We start from the raw sequence: 21,626 nt of genomic DNA, 5'->3' as shown, positions 1-21,626 counted from the left end.
AACTCCTGTTGGCCTTATACATCTTCTGTTAGTACATTAGGAAACCAATAGGAGTACTTATTTGACCAATACAACTCCTATTGGCCCAATAAGTCACCGATAGGCAGCACCGATTTGACCAATACAACTCCTATTGGTCCAATAAGACACCAAAAGGCAGCCCCTATTTGACCAATACAACCTCTATTGGTCCAGTAAGACACCAATAGGTGGTGGCTATTGGTGTCTATTGGTACCCATAGAAGTCTTATACAACCAATACAGCTCCAATAGATGTCCTATAGAACCAATAGCGATTTCCTATTCGACCAATAGGAAATCCTATTGGCATTTTTGCTAGGGTTGCGTGCATATGTGTTGCGAATGCAAAACACATGACCGACTCGTTCTTCACCTCTGCTTCATTTGTACAGGGTCGATCATATCTAAGGTGAACGCCTCATTAGTATTCAACCCGGTAAAACTAGAAGTTGTTCTACTTCGTAAGGGAAATGTCCGTTAGTCGATAAACATAATAATTTTCAGAATTATGTATTGAGTATCAGCTTCTATGAGGTCATGCATACTAATGAATGAGGTGTTCACCTCAGATGTGGACAACCCTGTACATCATCCTCATCTCTACATCATCGTCATCATCAGTGGGACGGCTTCATCTCCACCATTGTAGCTCGTGCTCAGCTGGATTAAAGCGGTTCTTCATAAGTGGTGGTGGGTACATATATGCAAAACAATTGTGCGGCCAAACCAATGTTGCTCTCATGAGCAACCAACGCCGCATGAAAGACAGGACGCCGGAAAAAAATAATTCGTTTTTATTTACACTAATGCCACGAAGCCAAGTCCAACCACTTGGCTTCGATAGAGAGATAGTTAAGGGAGGGAAGAAAAAAAATATAAACGATGAAAACAGCGTGACATTCAAAAACTCTTTTAACGTAACTCGTATCACAGAAGTCACCCCATGAAGAAAAAAAACAATAACTAGTGTGCATTTGGCACTGACACACACCATTTCGCTGTACTTTTTTTTTTTGTTTTCTTCCATCTCTTCATGCTCCTGCTATGAGCGTGCCAGCTGGCATAGAAACCAGGACACGCGCTTCGACAAATCTGGACAATGAAACCGAACTCGTCAATCAACTGCTGCCAGAATTACACATTTTAAGTGTTTCTTGCAATGTCTCCATTTCGTGTTAAAAATTGCACGACATTCAAGACGGAGTAATGATTTCTGCTGACCAAAAGTAATAGTTTCTGCTGACCCACGTTCAGTTTCTTTTTGAATATAAGAGACGTACAGTCGTGCCCAATAAGAGTTGCAATATGCTGCCCATAGTCAAAGCGGCGACAACACTGCATGGTGGCGAGGACAAAGAAATAATCAGTTATGTAAACACTGTTTCAACTGCTGGAACTATTTGCAAAACCAATTTCAAGTTTGCCAGTGTTACAGCGTAGGCTTGCGGCCCCTTCAACCATGGCCACTGTGTTGTGACTCATACTGAGCGGCACTGTACGTAGTTTGAACAACTGCAGTAGACTTGGGTGATCGCATGCAACACCGCAAGACTTAAAGCACAGAAAAAGTACACCCACTCTGCTATGAATTGAATGCTGAAGGCTTATAATGCATGGCACAGACAGTTTGCCAACATCCCCCAACCACTCCCCCCCTTTTTTTTGCTTTTGTGTAAAACATATTAACTTCAGCTAAGAAAGCACGTACACTGGTTTCGACGGCTACAATAAGGACTGAAAGGAGACCTCTGATTTCTGACAAATTACATTGCTTCTTTTTTTGCTTATCAACCTCGCGCACATGAAAGACCTTTGCAATGGGGCCACCTTGACCTGTTTGAATACATGTGAGAAGCAGGAATGATACCTTACAGCCATTGTTGAATTGATATAGAGATAGAATTAAGGCTTACGAGCAAAAGGTTGTTTTGAGCATCTAAAAGCTACAAGTTCATTTGCATTGAGCTCATCAATTTTTGCTTCGCAGAAATCACCACATCGTACATTCAGGGGAAAAATTAAAGAGCCAAGTTCACAGTCTCAAAACTCCACAACAATGATGTACATTGCAATAAGGTAATGTAAGAGAATTACAATATTGAGAATTGAATCGACTGACATAGACGTACTGCCAAGCATGGCCAAACCTTCAGTGAATGAAACTACTGATATGCTGAAATAAAGAAATGCAGGCTTTTACAACTAATCTGGAAGTGGATACCTAGATATTGCATCATATTGTCAGATGGCATAACGTTCAGTGTATCGTCACGACTGCTTCTGTGATTTGTGAACTTCGCACTTTGTTTTCCCTCATGAAAATTTTCAGATTTTCAGACACATTTTTCAATACAGAATATAACAGGAAGAAGAAGAAGCAGTCATCACAGTTACTACACTGCAAATTGCAAATTCATCTTAAAATTCAATGCCTGTTCATTCGCAAGCCAAATAGCAGTGCTTGTGTAATGAAACATCTTTTTTGAAAGACTCACTTTGAGCATGTGGCTATTCCATCGAGTGTTTTAGCAGGCAGATTACACGAGGACAAGTAAAAAGATGAGGACAACACATTCGTCAACGTCATTTCATCTTGTCCTTGAGTAACATGTTTGCCATAATGCTAAAACATTTCCTGCATTTCACACGCACCCAAATAAGAACATTCCGAGTTGATTCTGAGCTACAACTTATACTGGTAACACTGCATTTACTCTCTGCACTAGTATTCCTAAATGCTTGCCCTGATACAGTCTCAATAAGCAATAACAAAAGTCTAATTATTAAATCCCAGATGCCGCACGCAATTTAACCGTAGTATCAGAAACATTATCATTATCATGGACATGTCTCGATATATATCGACAGACAGAAGGGAAACGCAGTAAGCACAATGACAAGACGAAGGCATGAAACAAGATGATGCCTTGTACTGACTGCCAGCTGTATTTAACTATATTAAATGTATTTAATTGCTTTTCTGTCACAAAAATAAGTCAGTTGTCAGCCAGCACACTGTCTCACTCTTGTATAGGCCATCATTCTGTTGTTGCCCCTAGTACCGTCCGGTTGATGCTTTCACGCTAATACACAAAAGATGGCATGTACGTACATACAGATAAGCATTTTCACATAGATGCACACACATACATGCACACACACACATGAAAGCATCGTGACACTCCAGGATAAGGTAAACAGAAAGGCGAGTGTGGTGAACGGTGTTTATGAATGTAACCGGTCCAACTCAAGGAATACATTGACTGAAAAGTTATGAGAACTTCATCGTGCTTCGACATGCAGTTAAAGTTTAAAATGTTTAAATGGATGCCCAAGCTGGCTCAGCTGAAGGTTTCTCCTTCCCTACACTTCTCATACCCTAAATTCATACGTTCTGGTAAGAAAACAAGCGTTTATATTCGCATCGTCTAACTTTTCACACTGCTGACTTCAAATGAACCCTGACTAGCTGGAAGAGTTTGAAATGACTCTTGCTAAGAAGGAAACAAAATTCTAACAGGATTCCTAATTTCCCTACGGTTAAGGCAGTTTTTAATTAGGTACATGACGATGCCTTTCATTAGGCAATGCATTACGTCAAGTCTATGACCGAGCGCTACAGTCCTTCACCAGCTCTGCTACAGTCATTCATCTGCTAGACCACATCTCGGCGTTGTCACCTCTGCCGCACAAAGTGGCCGGCCACATGTATTTCAGTATCAATGAGTCAATCAATCAGCATACAAGTGTCACGTTCACATCAGTGGCTACACATAAGAGTCTTTTATATCTCCGGTTAGAAGTACTGCCCAGCCTATGCACTCGGACGTCATAAGTTCAAGTTGTTCGCAATGTTGACTTGCCAGTAAACAAGCACAATAAGAGCAACGAATGCAGTGGCTATTCTTTGAGGCTTTACACGCCTACACTTTTTTTTTTCCATAACCAATCTTCTCCAAACGAACTCCCAATGACACAAGAAATAAGAAAAGCTGGAGCGGGGCATGATTAAGTTAGGGGTGCATACTTTCCTACCCGCTTTCTGCATTATTTCGCGGCTTTTGCTGAAGCAAACGCTAAGGGCTTTCTTGACCGCATGAATACAAGAGGACCACAACGAGCCAAAACTGTCTTTTCTTTTACTGAACTAAAACATGACTCTCTTCTTTGTCATTCCTAGCTGGTACCACAAAATTTTGCGTCAGCTTCCGTCTCCACGCCCATTACCGCGGTACAATGACCTTTTTGGAAAAGCACGGACACTGTCCATTTCAACGGTGCTCCGATTCTTTTTTCCTGTCTCGGATATCAGAGCTTTAGACCAGCTTCGCGACTCACAAACTGCACTACTGTCTGCAAGCGGAAATAACAGTGCGATGATAATAAAGTTTTTATACCGACATACATAAACTGTTATCATACCATCCTTATTTTAGCCCTAGAGACATTTAAGGCTTTGCCTGCACTCTGCATAAAGCTGTTGACCTGCGTCATAGAGGACAGAGTCTGCATAATTTGCCAAGTGCCACGCGAGGGCTGAGTGATTAAACATGAAGTACCACGGCACTACATAATGTTTGCCATTAATTATAATAATATAATTGCTGGGGCTTTACATGCCAAAATAAAGATATGATTATGAGGCACGCCGTAGCAGGGGACTCCAGATTTATTTCAACCAACTTGATTTCTTTAACGTGCACCTAAATATAAGCACACGGTTGCTCTTTACCTTTTGCCCCCATCAGAATGTGGCCGCTGTGGCCGGGAATCAAACCCGCACCCTACGTCTGCCATTAATTAACAGCAAAAGCGAAACGAAGAGGTGCCACTGGCTCTGGGCCATTAGGCTAAGTTTAAGACTGGACTTTGCTCAAGGACCTAAATTTCGTAGAAGTCAAAGTGAAAGTTGCTTTGCACAGCAGCTAAGGGCCATGAAAATGAACTCACTTAATTGTGCTATCGTACGACAAGCTATTGCACTGTATTACTAAGTCTTCACCACAAGCGATGCTCAGCATCCGCTGACGGTACAGTGACACTTGATCGCAGGTGAAGCATCTAAAAGAAGATTCGAAAAGTACCTCAAAAAGTAAAAGCCACCAAGTTTACTCACCAGAGAAGTTACCGACTAAAGAGATGACGTCAATGCTCATTACAATTAAGTACTCGACCATTAGCTGCAGTTATTTTTTTAATAAGCAGTGCGATTTCAGTGTCTAGACACCATGCTTTCCTCATCATGAAGTATTCAAGGTCCAAAGTACTATGTAATGGAAAGGTAAATAGCTTCCAAACTGAAAAGAATGTTAACGAACAATCTCTGGGCATTGACTACACCTAGATCCCTTGCATAAAACATGATACCGCTCAAGAGAACCGACAGCGAACGACGCATTATTTAAAATGTGTCACGTTTTTACACATATTGTGGAGACATAGCACACAAACCTGCACGAAACGTGCCAATCATTACATCAATACGCGACAAAGAGTGAAGCAACATATGACGTAATCTTGCCCAGGAGCAAGGCTTCTGTACATTTGACAAGTTTGCCCTCAAGCTGTGGCTAATATCTTGGCCTAGCAGGTACTACGTGAAGCTGTAAGCAAAAGAAAAAAAAAAGTAATGGCAATCGACACATCTTTCCAACATTTGAAACTGACATATGAACTAATGCGCGGAGACATGCAATGGGATTAAGAGACAACAATGAGAGAATGTACGTTTTTTTCTGGAAAAGTTGCAATACGTTACACACTCTTCGTGAATTATGCGAGATCATTTTTTTTTGTTGATTCACCCACCTGCCTTCAGAAGAAACAGTGGTAAAATTATGTGCCTGCTAACACTTTGAACGTTCATCACTCCTACATGCAAACGCGAAAACAGAAGTTGCGGTGTACATTTAACGAGTGCGTTGCAACTTACTCGTCTGACAACGGTTGAATTCGGCACACGTGAAAACCGTTTGTCAAAAGTATTAGACACGGGAGTCGTGGCCGGCTTGCAACGTGGAAATTCCTGCTTTCACGCAACGTAATCTGGGCGCCCAGTTGTCTGTAAAAAACGAAGCGGCGCAGATTCGACGTAGTAATCTAGATATCTTGGTGCCCGCTGATAACAGGTAACAGTTGTTCTAGACAAGCACCCTGCCTGTTTCTATCACCACGCTCATCGAAGCAATTCAAGTCTTTCTGAAAGAAAAAAAGTAGCGACAAAAAAACAAGAAACTTTGATTCTTCTCTTGCCTTTCAGGTACTAATCCCACAAGTGATAACACAACGTTCTTGCTCACAGACACACGGAAATGTTTAACATTTATCGTAAGCACACATGGAACCCATGTGGGAAACATTAAATACAATGCTTCAGCTGATGCTAACACAATAAAAAGAAAGTGTTCACACTTCGCAGAACCAAAAAAAAAAAAACACAAATAAAGGTGACTATGAATGACACACTGTGGAAAATGCAGTGTCGGGACTTCGACGCCAAGCTAAACTTACACTCTTCAACGTCAACTCAAACGGTCGTGCCGCGACACGGCGCGAATGAAGTGTTGTCAGAAAAAACGGCACAAGAGACATGGAAACACACTTGTTCATTCGTCTGACTTGGAATGAGGATGCATTTTGACACACGTAACGAGAAAACAAAAAAAAGGGAGGATGGGGAAGGGGGAATAAAAATTAAACAAGTTATTTGTTAAATTGTTCATGGTACATTCAAGCGACATGCACCGAGAAGTCGGCGACGTGCGTCAACGTGGCGATATTGGAAGGACACGATCGGGGAGAAAAAAAAAAAACACAGACTAACACTATAAACACTTCCGCGCTTTGACACTATCAGGTGCTCCAAGCACATTGATGCATACATGGCGTTGACGCGTGTCAAAGAGTCTATGTGTGTGTGCTTAAAAAGGTGGCTCCAGAAGTGCGGCGTTATAGCCGCATGACACGTACTTAAAAAAAAATATGCAGGCACATTTTTGGCAAAAAAAAATTTGTCACGAAAGAAAAGGTATGCAAGAACTCGCAAGGGTGACTTTGCGGAAGCTGTGTCCACATGTTTAAAACGAAAACCGATGTTTCTGTCCGGTGTGGCACGTACTTGCATCGCGGCACTCACTCCAAAAGTGGCAACTCATTGTAGGCACGGCGACCATTCTGTAGCTCACTCGGCGAACGACACACTCGGCTCTTGGGAATGTAGACGCCACAGATAACTCGTAACACACCGACACTTCCACAACGATCGCCTCGTTTTTGTTTCTCAACACGGCTGGAAGCACGACGTGTGCTGTAGGGGAGCCAGCCATCAAGGTGGTCGTAAAGTCCAGGCATCATCACCAGGTAACTAACACTCGGTCTCAGTGAGGCAGCAGCATAACACACGATGAGCTAGACGTGCAGCTTGTTCAATGTCGCAGTCGTCGAACGCCTACTTCACTCACCGTTTTCGTCACACCCTCTGTGGTGCTGCATACACGTCTGGCCCTTCCCGTTTCCACGAAGCGAGGTGGCTTCTTCACTTAGTTCACAAACAAAAAAGTACTGCGCACTTTTGAAATTCCACTTGTGTAACAGAACGCAGAGGAAATATGGTAGTTTCGAAACTCCGAACCACTGCCATGGAAGCCCAAGACCGTATGCTTCAACTGTACAGGTATATGGCCAGTGAACCTGTTCGTACATCCAGCACTGCTGAGAGCAGCTCGTTTCCGTTGTGGCTGTGAAACAAAGAGTTATGTACAAAACTAACCATACAATACGGCTGTCTCATGTATCAGAGGCTGGCCTGCTGCCTTCATTAGTGAACCATACTTAAATTTGCAATGGTGAGCTCGTGTCACTTTGAAAACATTATTTATAGTTCAGGAAAGGCTACACAAGGTAAAGGTCCATAGTAACCTTGATGCTGCTTTGACTGAAAGAATACAGCTGCAGTCCCCTTCATTTATCAAGTGACAGTAGCATGTGTCGCATTAGGGCGAGGGAAAAAAAAAACTAACGCTTACGTCTCTAGCTCGTGTAACAAGCTCCCATAATTGGCTCACAGTTCCTGCTACACTAACCCACAAGCCTTTGATTCCTAAGCACAGCACTTCGTAAAATAACCGCATGCTAACGGCATGGGGCCCGTATGGAGTGTTTCCTCATGCTCAAGGTCCTATCACACTTGGAAAAACCTTGCTGGCGATGCTCGGAGCCGGTGAAAATAGCTCGCATGTATGGGCCTTCCGAGTCCCCGCGTCGGTGCCAACCTGTCACGGTTTTGGCACAGAGAAGTCGTGCATGCTTATGGCACTGGCCTTAATTGTACAAGGACAGAAAAAGGCCACTTCATCGAACGACAAGAATGAGGGATTCTAACGATGCGTAAGAAGTCGCACTCATACGATGCTCTCCGTCGTGTCCTCGGCGCTCTCGCACACTAGCCTCGGCAGTCCTCCGCCTGCATCCACTGCCGTCGAGTCCCAGTCTCGCGACTTGTCGCGCGACGCGCCCGCGCGCAGCAGGCCGGTAAAGACTTTCTTCAGCTTGTCACGGGTGGGCGCGAGCGCGGCGATCTCATCGCAGGAGCGCCATCGCTTGGCGGCGTCCTCGGCGAGCGACAGCAGGTGTCCCCCGCCGTTGCCGTTGCAGTTGGTCGATGCGTCGCGCAGCAGCGGCCGTGCGCTCTCGTCCAGGCTCTTGAGTCCGTTCTTGCCACGGTCGGCAGCCCACTGCCGGGCCCTGAGCACGGCCAGATCCGGGTTCGAGCAGCCGAACTCGTCCTTGGCGCACGGCGACAGCGTCGACTCATTTCGGCGCGGCAGGATGAGGCCGCCGTCGAGGTCGGCCACACTGTTCGTGCGTGACGATGGGGCCTCAAGGAACTCATGCCGCCGCGGGCCCTTGTGTGTGAAGGAAGACTCCCGCGATGGCTTGGGACGCAGGATGCCCGGGCTGTCCTGCTTTAGCCGGTGCAAGGCCTGCATGCACAAAAGTGTGCGCTTTGGTCAGAAGTATGACACGGAAGGCTGCAAGTAGCAATTCAAAGAGCACAGTGGCTCATTAATATTGGCATAAGCAGTGACTTGAGCAGCCCTTGTCAGCAAGGCAATGACTGGGGCTAGTTCATTCATGTTGAAGTTTTGATTATGCGCTGATTGAAAGAATCACAACGAAGAATACAGACAGACGATGGTTAACGGGACGAAGCACTACTTTTAACTGTTTTATTTTATGCGTCGTTTCCATATGTATTGAGTACAAGGCACACGTCAGAGCGGTAAGCAAACAGTACCCTCACCTATACAACATTCATCTTTTGCGTTTTCACCACCAAATTCTTCGTTGTGATTCTTTCAATCAGTGCATAATCAAAACCTTGAGCAACCAACGCACCTAAGACCACAGAGCTCAAGCTTTGTGACAACACATCGTAAGGCAGCACACCGACAGGAATTGACACTTGATAAATACATTGCCACTGCTAAGTAAAACGATATTACAAACCCATATAAAACAAACAATCACATATGAACAAGAAAGAAGTGCAGCGGAAGATAGGGGCTTGAAGTTACGAGAAGTAATTAAACAGGCAATGCCACTGGAGACGACGTTTCGACTGAAGAACTTGTCTTTTATCAGGGCAGCAACTGCCTTCTGTGATAGCATTTTTATATACGCCTCACTCACTCTCCCCAACCTCAACGGTGGAGGAGAAGAGCTGAACTTTCACCACTGAGGTTAGGTGCAAAGTGAGCCGAAACGAAAATCAGGTGCTCTACATAGCACTCATTTAGACGCGAATAATTTTGTCCAAGAGCAACATGCAGGGGTTAAAAAAAAAAGCGCTCTTACCTGAATGCCACCCATCACTGATCCGTTCATGAGCGCCGTGCCCAGAAGGTCGGTGTCGTGGTCCGACAGCTTCGGGATCAGTGATCCTCGCCGGGGCAGGCCCTCCGTCTTGGGGCTCCGGTGGGGCGCTGCCATGGCACCCCCTCCTGTGCCGCCGTCACCCACATTGAACAGTGGCGCCGGCAGGAACTGGTTGCCGTCCTCGGCACGGCGATGCTGAGGTCCGGCCTTGTGGCCCAGAAGCCAGTAGGTGCGCAGCTCGCCTTTGCCCTGCATTAGCGTTGCACCGACAAAAACTGCTTGGTGAGGCAACAAAGAAAAAATTCAGGAGCCCTTCTCCTATGAGGAAAATGGGGGCAAGTGATGCTCAAGCGTGTGTGGGTCTGACCTACTATGTTTCTTTCTTTCTATTGCCATGCACAATGCAACCTCTGAACATATTTCCTTCCTCCATGCTGGCAATCGGTCATTCATCCGCGTGTTTAGCAGTGCAACACTTCAATTGCTACAGGCAACAAAGACCACCATACAATCATATCCAGGCAACAATGAAATGTGGCAACGCGAAATGACAAGTGACCTTGATAAAAGATCAGACTTCGCTATCAGAAATGGCTGACCGCCAACAAGCCCATGAGCGAGTGAGCCTCAATTATTCGAAAATGGCGCATACAAATACGCGTGCGACCGGCGCACCTTTCACGGCCACATTTCTGTACGTTCACTGGCGCCGGGTTTTTCGCGTACGCCAACACCGTCACCGAAATCCGCGAGTTATAAAAGCTTCGCTCTCTAAGAAATTCATTAGATGTGCAAAGGTTGCATGCGTCGTGGCTGTTTCAGCTGGAGAGGACCTTTGACAGCATTGGACTGGTACTTGAAACCAGTGCCGCAAGCAAAGAACAACAGTTTAACTCACTACTGATCCTACATATTAATGCACACAATGTCAAATGCTGACGAAGTGAAAAAAAAAAGCAAAGTAATAACGGTATTCACCTGGACTGTAGTGTGATGCTACAAAGGGCTAGGTTAACAAAGCTTAAATCAATTTGTCCTAGCAATAGGGGGATCAGACCTGAAAATGGTCTTTCTGGGGCGGTTGCTCAACCATCTGAGCTAACCAGGAGGCTGGAAGATTGTAGTGCGAGGGCAGATTAATTGGCAATAGAAAGCACTGAATATGGCATCAAACTACCACCTCGCAACATCACTCCTAGTTACTTTTTGAACATTTCAAATATGATGTGACGACGCTTGCGCGGGTGACAGCAGCATGCTATTGCTCCGCATACTTCTTCATCTGGTTCGCCACAAATTTGAAATGCTCAAAAGTAACTAGGTGTGACACTAGGCTAAATATTCTTAGCACGGCGTTTTCTGAAGATTCCAAAGAGTTTGTGAAAATTTTCTGAAGCATGGTGCGAGCAGAAGATTCTTTAGCATGGTGTCTTTGAATGGGGCGCAGAATGTGATGTCAAAAATTTTGCAATTATGAAAGCAATGAATTATTTAGGCAAGTAATTTTTGCTAATTAAGCGCAAGAAAATTCACCAGTACACACCAGATGACCACTAACAAAACACCAATGGTACATCTAAGCACCTCATTGCACTTTTTTAATTAGCATAGCCTAATTTTGCCTGGACACACTGTATGGTATCTTGTAGAATTATAACTACGGAGAAGCATTCTAAACCGCAAAATCAATGCATACAATTGCAGTTCAATGGCATCAAAAAGAGGTGGCCTTCACGAACGTAGTAGCTACTGGGTTAATGCTAATTTTAGCATGTTGTTGATATATAACAATGCATGTATGAGTGTATTTAATGCCACTGCAGCATACATTTTACAGCCAAACAGATATACTGAATTTGAAGGGGATCACAAAAGCATTGTCCTTATATATAGGGACTTCAATATATAAAATGTTTTATATATTGAAAATATAATCAAGGGCATTTTAAAATTGCTTAAGTAAGCTTGTCTGTGGTGTAAAATACATTTCCTGAAAAGGGGGATGGCAAAGGAGAAGAAAGTGAAGTGCCATAGTCAGCGCTTCATTTTCTTCACTTTCTATTTTGCACCACAGTGAAGCATACCTAGGCAAGGTAAGCCCAGAAAGAAGTCCTTTTGGAATTGCATTTTAAAAAACCACAAAGCAAGAATTCTTGAGGAGGCAAAACTGCATTCGCACGCCTACGCACGCGTACACACAACATGGCAGCGAGGGACCTGTTGATGTGCCAGACGTCGTCTGCTCAGCGACCACTATTAGTGGCTCGTTTCAAGCAATATACGGCCTGTAATTAGGGCAGTATTTATTAAAAACTGCAGCTAAAATGTCTGTCACGTTTACTTATTTATGTTACAGACAGAAATCTGGGAAAATACACTACGCTATCGCGATTTTGATGTGTCGCGTCCATAGCAAAATATTAAACGACGGCAACAATGGCAACACTCTGGAAGCATCATTTGTCAGGGTGGGGCAAAAGACACTTTTCCACCATGACGCTACCGGGCCGCCCTCGTGCGCTGTAGTGGCCTAGCAGATTCTCCTCCTCAAATACTTCTTTCTCCGTGTTTAAAACCTTTCAATATAAACAATAATTCGTTATATGTGGGTTCAACTGTATAGAAAAAACAAGAAGCACCTTGGAAAGTAAACGACAAGCTCAGGAACAGATTCTGTATACATGTATCATGAGCACAAATGGCAATTGGCAAGGTAACACTACTTGCTTACCTTCATTTTAACAAGGCCTCGGTCGGCGATGTCATATCCTCCTATTTTTACGAGCAGGTCCCTACACTGGCTGCTGATGTGGATCTTTAGTGCTGTGAAGAGGAAAAAAAAAAGAAGCCTGTTTCTCACAACACAAAAGTTGCTTTAAAATATGACGATTATATTTGATACAGCTTCATTCATAATCAAACTTTTTTAAACGACACAAAGAAAGAACAGAAGTGTCTCCATGGATTCCACATATATCTGATAGGCCTATTTAATAACAAATGGGAAATATTGGAAAAATGTTCACAGGAATTAACGTGAATACCAAAAACAGCATGTCATATATATTGTAGTTGTAGACGTTACATATGTTAGTGCATGTACGTTAACTAACCGACGTTAAAAAAGACTGTGAAAATAACAGACACAAGCAATCTATTTGATCAGCACCATATGTTAATGAACTGTCAATATGATTCTGTCCATAGAAGCTACGACAATAAAGCTCGCTATTGCATTAGAAATCACTACTGCTATCTGTGTGCAACTCTCAATATGGCGAGGCATTCATACGCAGCAATAGACCCTTTTCATAACCCGCAAGTGCGCTTCCCTGTGCTGCATATTTGCCCAACTAATGGCGGCACCTGTCTTGCTCAGGGTGGAGACGAGGTCCTGGTTGCACGTGCTGGGACTTGTCTATTACCGTATTTACTCGCATAATTTGCGCACTTTTTTTTCGCGAATTTGAAGCTCCGAAAAGGGGGTGCGCAAATTACGCGGAGATTTCGCGAGCACATCTGAAATAACGCACAATATATAGTCCTAACACGCGCGATATAATACATTAAAGAAGAAAATAAATTATAGCGCAAACGAAGGGTTTTTAACAGAATTAGCACGTACTTTAACCAGCCAGATTCGGTCATGCACGGTCTAGTCAGAATCACTGGTTGAAAAGTCCGACTGAGAATCATCGCCGCGGCCGCTGCCACCGCCCTCCCAAAGCGCGTCGTCCTTGGTTCCGTCGAGTGCGTTGAGGCGTCTTCTTGAAGCTCTTCGCGACAATGCTGGGAGTAACGAGATGCCACGGCACGCGGCGATACCGGTGGGCCTAAGCTCTCGCACATATCTGAAAAGGTATTCTTCAACGGCAGGAAACTTTCCATGCTCCGGTCCTCCTCGGAACGGTCTCCTTCCCGGTCTTGTATTAAAAAGCGAACTCTTCTGCGGCACGGTTCCCGTTTCCTTAGACGAATTCTGTAACAGTGAGCTTGAATTTTGCCGAATAGTTATTGCGGCCCAGCGCAAGAGTACAGTGAAAACGCAACTGGCTGATCGCGAAACCTAAACTTCCGAAATCAACGAAGGCTGCGTTGGCTGCGTCGCAGTGCGGACGCGCGAACGCAGAGGAGGAGGGTCAGCGAGGGGAAATGTTGGCGCGACTGGCCCTCGCACGCCTCCGATGCAGAAAGTAGTCCGTGCCGTGTCGCGTGCATGCATTCTCACGGCGGGAGAACGCTCGAACAGTTCCGACAACCCGTGAACAGATTTGGGTGTTCGGGTACGGTTGGTACGCTCTCGGCGGTTTCCGGAGAATAGAACGAAGTAATCGGAAGAAGGGACTTCGCACTCGCAGCCTGTCTTGTGAATGACTGCACTCGCCTGCTCGGTGAGGGCCGCGGGGGCGCGGCCGTTCAAAGTTTCCCCGTGCGTGCGCGCTGGCGAGCTGGCTCGAGCGGGGCGGGGAGCGCAAAATATGCGAGTAAATATTTTTTTTTAGCAAAGCTGGCTAAATATTAGGTGTGCGCAAATTATGCGGGTAAATACGGTATACGTGTTTATGTCAAGAGAGCCGAGTCTACATTTCCCACGTCATAGCGCAAGCAAAATGCGCTTGAACACGCTCTCTGCAGTAAGTGACTAGCCACCCTTAGTTGGGCAAACTGCATAGCAGGAAAGCTAGCTTCACAATTGTGAAAAGGGTCTATTGTTACTTCCGATTTTCCCACGCTAAAAGTACACGAAAAAGTTAGTGGTTCCGCAGCACTCTGGAAAAGCCTCCGGGGTTCCCCAATGCCAGAAGGTTTGAGAATCCCTGTAGTAGGAGATAAATGCTATTCAAACTATTAAAATTTGAAACTATTTCACAAGATCACTATTCACTTTGAATTCACTTCGAACCTCAAATTCATTATTCACCCATCCTTATTGTTTTGGTTTTATCTCCAGATTCATCACCCACTCCGGTCCTCTCTGCAGTGCTTCAATCCCGAGAGCAAGCGATACAGAACAAAACGAGTGGTTTACATACCTTCGCCATTGGACTCCATGCGCGATGCTGTGTTAACCGTGTCGCCAAACAGGCAGTACCGCGGCATGGTGAGTCCTACCACGCCGGCAACCACAGGTCCTGAATGGATGCCTATACGCAGCTTGAGTGTTGCTCCGGGCCGGTGCCGTATCGTGAAGTGGCGCACAGCGTCCAGGATCTCGAGCGCCATGGAGGCCACCTCGCGGGCGTGCGCGTCGCCGTTGCGCTCGGGCAGCCCGCTGACCACCATGTACGCGTCGCCGATGGTCTCCACCTTGTACACGTCATAGTGGCGGATAATCGAGTCAAAGCACGTGTACAATTCGTTTAGGAAGTTCACCACCTGCAGAAGGTCCAACGAATGAGCAAGTTAGATGAACTTTTGCTGCTCTGTATAAAATAAGCTGGAGAGACCTGCAGATACCAGAGCCACAGACTGCAGGAAGTCAAGCAGTACTCTGGCCTTCGTTCAGCACAATGGAAAGTTAGACAAGTCAGTTTTCACTTGTGACGTGAAAGGTGTGAAAAAGATGACACAGAATCAAAATAAAATAGCATGTCATCCTGTGTTTTTTATTCTGTGACGTCATCTTTTTCGTGCCTTCTCACGTCACGGCTGTCCTTAGCACATATGACTGTTGTGAATACGACACAGTCTATGATTATAGACTAAGAGATGTCTGACGCTCCCTCCTTGTCTCTCTAAAACCATTTCCTTTTCTCACTTGCCAAGTAACAAAACTGCATTTCTTCCTGGTCAACACCCATACCTCTCCGTCATTGCTCTCAGCTCATGAACACATATACTGATTCCTCATCAGAATGGCCAGCAGCACTGCATGCCACTCATGTGCTCGTGATGAAACCGCGCAGAGCATATTCTTAACGCTGTCCAAACTTTGACTCGCAGTGATATGCTCAGCGTGCTTAGATGACAGGCTGTTCGTGAAAGCGAAAATCATGGGGCTTTGGCCAAAGCATTTCAGTACAGACAATGCTGCCAAAGTGCTAATGCACCTCCAGAAGTCAACCAGGCTAGACAAGCACGTGGTACTACGTACGTGAGTGAACCATCTGTGATGCCATTCTTCCTCCTTATCCTTTTCTCTCCTTTCTTCTTGCCCGTGTCAAGGCAGCTAAGCAGGCCTTTGACCATGGTTAGACGGGTGTATGACTACGGCCAATCAAGCTACCATTCCTTCTTTGTCTCAATCTACTAAAATGAACATTGCCAAAGACAAGGTGTGGGCTTCAGACAGTGACCCTACCTCTAGTGGCGTGCTGGTGGCTGACATCTCAGTGAAGCCAACGATGTCGCTGAAGTAGATGGTGACGGCGTCGAAGGACTCGGGCACCACCATCTGACCCCGCATCAGCTGAAGAGCTACGGTCCTGCGTGAATGACACAGGTAGAGAGGAGATAACGAAAAGAAGTTGCGCATTGCTTGTGTAGACAAAAGTTGATCATTCATGCCACATTACAAGAAACACAGCCAACAGGCCAATTTCATTAGCTTTTACACACTGTGCAATGTACGTAGTACATGAGCCTGCACAGTGTGTATGCTCAATTCAGTGTACAGATGGGTACACTGTTAAAGGGAACACTAGCGTGCAGGGCATGCTTGGATATTGCTCTCTTGAAAAAGCATAGCGGCTTACATTTGCATAAGACTACTCGTGGTTGGCAGTTCTGACTCCTTTTGAGAGACTGGTGCTGTGCACGAACAATGTTTCCACATCCACTTGCAGTTAGGGTGTGACCAGTATGAAAGATGCCACAGTGCTTTTTAGCGCAAAACGACAACACAAGACAGGACGAAGCGCTTGGTCCTGTTTTCTGTCTTGAGGTGTCGTCTTGCGCTAAAAAAGCACTACGGATTCCCACCAACTAGCCCGCCAACACACTGTGTCGAAAGGTGCTAATTGGAGTGTTGCCTTTAAATTCTGTGCACTGTACAATGTACACGGCACACATTGTATCCTTGCTGACTGTCTCAAGTGAGTCTGTTGGCCAGAATGCAATGTGTACAGACATGAAGGAAATATATAAATTACAAGAGAGCACAGTGACTCCACCTTTTGCCAACCAAATGTGCTAGAAGCCATCTCCTTCACCTTTTCTCACTCCATAAATTGGCCTAAGTTATAACTCTGCTTGGCAGAATCTGCATGGTGTTCCTGGCAGCTTTTACTGACCTGTAAGTTTTAACCAATGCACACTTGCTTGTGTTTTTCATCGACCACTTTGTTCGTGGTTTCTCTAGTCGTGCTTGTACAAGGCTTGCTTTTTCACTGCAGTTTATACATCTGCGGTCTTCATAGCAATGTGCCAGTGCAAAAGTCACGCATTGCTGTCGCACTTGACTTTAGAAAGAGTGTATGCCGAATGCGGCTAGTGTAGCAGTGGAGGGCACTTGATCTCACTGTGACATGGCCTCGTGTTGGGCTCACTCTCTTGGCTTCCAACTGTCTAGATCCTACCTTTTTCAATGATGCATATACATAAGGATACTGGGAAGTTTCCTCACATGCAAAAGACTTCGTAAATGATCGATGGTGGCCGAACAACAAAAGCCTCAAGCCTGGAGTCAACATTCTGGCGAGTTTGCATGTTTGGCCCCTGTTGCTCGCTTCATATCTGCCATGTCCCGTGATGTGGAAGTAGCGGTTCCAAGCGAAAATAACAGGGAAACTTGAGATTGAACTCTTTGGTTCAGCTTGAATGGCTTTTGGCAAAAGGAGTCACTGTTGCTGCAGTAGATGCGAAAAATGAGACGCGAGCACGTACTTTGGCAGCATGCGATGCAGCAGGGCCTCGGTCTTCTTTTTCTCCTCCTCCAACAGGCACGTCCGCTCGGTCACCAGTTCTTCCAAGTTGTTGGCGTACTTCTCCATCAGGGCCATCAGGTTGTCCATGATGTTCGGCTTCCTGCACAGTGTGTGTTCATTGCACACAAATTTGTGCAGACACTCGTGCATGAATGATGCCTTGCCGACAGATCGAGGTCATGCACACTTCACTTTCAGTCTAGTCGAGCACACTGATGCCCCTAAACTGCGGATATAACTATGTAATTATCAGATATGTGACCAAGGTATTCTCACATCACACATAACTGTTAAAACAAGGTTTGGCTGTACACGCTATGGGCTTGTCTGACAACCAAAGTGTAGTGGTCTCTCGCGTGATGGCAGTGACGTTTTGCAGGTGGCGATGTTTTCACTTGCAAGGACGGATGGTGTGGAGAATGATAACTCTAATGTTAAACAGACGGCCATGTGAATGGAAGAGAAAATGTGTGGATGTGGGCACCCCATCTTTCCGTTTTTCTGTTAACATGGATTACAGTAAATTAATGTACAGAATGATGTTGAATAGCTGGTCTTACTGACTAGGTAACTGCAAACCCATTCCATAGTGAGCAAAATGACAGGTTTTACACACAATACCTGCAATAACCATGAACCAATGAAAACTCTAGCGCATAACCAGCAAATTAAGAATGGCTTAACAAAAGTTACGACTAGGGGTGTGCGAATATTCGAAATTTGGAATATTTTTCGAATAGTGTTTGCTATTCGATTCGATTCGCACTGGAATTTTACTATTCGAGCTATTTGAACTTCCCAAAAACAAATACAGTCAACGTCAGACTGAAAATGCCCCCTTCAGATTTTTAATATGCTTCACCTCATTACACTCTCGTATTGCGGCAAAGCTACCTTTCAAGCTCCGTTACGGTCGAACTGCCAAGACAACGTTCGATTAGAAGTGGTCCCTAGAGTTTCAATATGCTTCACCTCATCACACCCCAGTATTGCGGCAAAGCTGCCTTTCAAGCTCTGCTACGGTCGCAAATGTACTAACTCAAGAAAACGCCGGTTCCAACATGGAGATCAAAGATGTGGCAGAGGTGGGGACTCAATTAATGCTGTTTTCGACCTGAAATTTGGGCAGGAAGTCAGAAAAATTGGAAGCCGAAGCTTTTTTCCGTCCAAAATTTCAGATATGTTATTATATATTGATGTCGAGGCAGATTTGGAACTACGGACTTGAAGGGAGCACACCCTTGTCACCCACATCAATTGGGCTTCCACAGAAGTTGAAAGAGGAGGAGAGGCTGAGGAAATGGCATCTTTGCCTATCACATGTAAAGTGTTGTCGGCAACACTTTGGTTGCACCAAATCATGTACACAAATGCAATTCGGCCTCTACATTGCACTTGAACCTAGCGAAAAGAAACACTTTCATGTTGCTATCTCATAAGAATATGCTTAGGAATCCTCTCTAAGTTTCTTTTCTGCAATTTCGCTTCGAAGTATTTGAAAAACACTCTAGAAATATTCGAGAAATATTCGAAAAATATTCGATTTGATTCGCACTCACACTTCAATATTCGAATTCGCTTCGCACCCAAAATTTTGATATTCGCACAGCTCTAGTTACGAGTGCTGTCATTAAATACATCTGGTTAGACAGCGATAAAGGTGACAAATGAGGCACACACAGGTTGAGGCACACACATAACGCGAGTGTGAATGTTCAACAACGACGGGTAGGTCTCAGGAACACGGGGAATCAAAACACAAGGTTGTTTCACCTACAACCGTAACTGGACCTTCACAATGTGAAAGACGACGAGTAATCATTACTGTAGTCGCTGCATGCATGCGCCGAGTTACGTACTGATTCATGCAGTCGAAACGAACGATAGCGATGAACTCAGACAGCCAAAATAGAAGGTGAGACGGCGCTGTCAGCTATCCACGCTTGCCGCCTTTATTTCTCGTGTGACATGCCCGAGAACCGATACAGTTTCACATGTGAATCGAGTGCCTTGGGGTTGTCTGCACTGCTGTGGCAGGCCACGACACAGCAATACTTCGGACCTCGCCTGCACTTCCGCGGGGTCGCTTCTGCCAACGTGGAAATGCAGATTCGCACAGCAAGCCTCTCGGTTCAGTGTGCCAAGCTGTCGGCACGGTGCCCAGTTCCCCGCACCGACTGAGGAACGCGCACGCGCGTATTCCCGCTGCCAACAAACAGGTTGAGTTGGCTGCACTTGCACCCAGTTGTGCCAGAGCTTCTCTCCAGAGCCGCAGTGCGGCGCTGTCGTTGCGCCGTAAACTTGAGCTTGGGTTCCCTATACTTGTAATTACAATTCAGTGTCGCAAAGTTGAAACAAACAGAATGTGAAACAAGCCCAGATGATGAGCTGCTTGCATAAACCGATTTATTTTAAAAAAGCAGAAGGAATGAAAATTGTCAGAAATTACACCAGTGATAAGAGCTATGCTCAAACTGCGCTTGACATGTGCGCCATATCTGTTAGCACTTAAATTGTTCATTTTCTACCAGGGCATTTCGAATGGCCCTACTGAGGCGTTCTTATTGACATTGTTATGATGCATTGCACGGTTATTTCATACAGGGGCACCATCATATACACTCATTTCACATTATTTCTGCTTCAACATCGCAGCACTGTTGAGCTAGTTGCAGAGCATATTGTGCTTCGTTATAATCTAGTCACACTGTGTGTGAGAGTTGAGGAGCGTGGATGGAAGGGGTGACGCAGCGCACGGACACTCACATGCCCTGCCGCATCTTCTTCAGCCGCTCCTGGACCTGGCTGAGTTCGGGCCGGGCGTCGGGCTTCTCAGCCCAGCAGTCGCTGATGACACTGAGCACGTAGTCCTGGCACTGCAGGTCCGACACCGGCGGCCGGAACGGCGGGTCGCCACCCGCCTTCACCTTGTCGATGATCGCTGCAGCACAACAGGAAAGAGCACCGTGTCGTCTTCAAAGAAGTGCCAAGCACTCGCTGAATGTGGCCTCAATGTGCACGTCTGCTTGTGGGTCTGTGTCAGTACTCTGATGTTCTGTGTTGAGGTGTGCGACACATTAAACCAATTAAACAGGACAGAAGAAAGTTCAGGGAAAGAGGTAGACTGGGGGGTGACGAGAGGCATCGAAGAAGGAATCTCACTGGACCTTACGTTTCAACAAGGGCACCTGTCTTTGTCATGGTTGGCGCATGTCCCCTTACCGAGAACGCGGCTCCAGCAACATTCTTTGTTAAACTTATAGACCATTTAGTAGTGTTGTACATGCGTATGTAAATTCCACTGCTAAAGGATAAACTGAAATGCACGACTCTCTCCTCATTTCGGGATAGTGGTCTGGTTGCAAATCCTGGCAAACACTAAAGTCGGTCACAACCTAAAAAAAAAAAATGCCAGCTACGCTCAAGAATCCTATATCACTGTCCCATTCACTTAGAATTTGCATAAATACTCGATCCAATAGTGGTTACTCATTTTCATGACATCAAGCAATTGTCAAGTGTTTCAAATAGTTGACATTCCCATACAGACATGTGTTTTTCGGTTAGAAACTTGTACGTACGAGTAAATTTCTTCAGGGATTCTGAGATCGCTGCTCAGCCAAATGTAATGTTTTAAGAGCAACGATGAACCTTTAATCATTATTGTGTAGTATTTACACTAGCCAAGAAAAAACTACTTATGGTTCCAGTGCAAACCAGCTAGCATGACTGTCTTTCACAAGGGAACGGCAGGTGCACCGTGGTTATGTGGACAGAGACTACATTTTTTCTTAGGTTGTATCCGAGCGTAGACCTAATGCACCGCAGAGGTGTGTAGAAAGGCATGAGCATTACCATGCACGA

General features: G+C 45.3%; 1 protein-coding gene across 2 annotated transcripts in view; it reads right to left on the bottom strand.

The window, feature by feature from the left end:
- Positions 1-800: 800 nt before the first annotated feature.
- Positions 801-21,626, bottom strand: part of LOC119399975 (receptor-type guanylate cyclase Gyc76C) — a 282,517-nt gene continuing 261,691 nt past the window's right edge. For both annotated transcript variants that reach the window (XM_049417913.1, XM_037666878.2), the window contains exons 18-24: positions 20,529-20,703; positions 17,722-17,862; positions 16,199-16,322; positions 14,931-15,273; positions 12,629-12,720; positions 9,877-10,146; positions 801-9,002 (exon numbers count right to left, since the gene is read on the bottom strand). In XM_049417913.1, the coding sequence (XP_049273870.1) occupies positions 8,421-9,002; positions 9,877-10,146; positions 12,629-12,720; positions 14,931-15,273; positions 16,199-16,322; positions 17,722-17,862; positions 20,529-20,703 (1,727 nt within the window). In that variant the 3' untranslated portion in view covers positions 801-8,420. The remainder of the gene's footprint in view (positions 9,003-9,876; positions 10,147-12,628; positions 12,721-14,930; positions 15,274-16,198; positions 16,323-17,721; positions 17,863-20,528; positions 20,704-21,626) is intronic.

The sequence above is a fragment of the Rhipicephalus sanguineus genome, chromosome 7 (genome assembly GCF_013339695.2).
Source record: "Rhipicephalus sanguineus isolate Rsan-2018 chromosome 7, BIME_Rsan_1.4, whole genome shotgun sequence".
Taxonomy (NCBI): Eukaryota; Metazoa; Arthropoda; class Arachnida; order Ixodida; family Ixodidae; genus Rhipicephalus; species Rhipicephalus sanguineus.
Note: the sequence above shows the minus strand (reverse complement) of the source record. Positions and strands in the feature narration are given on the sequence as shown.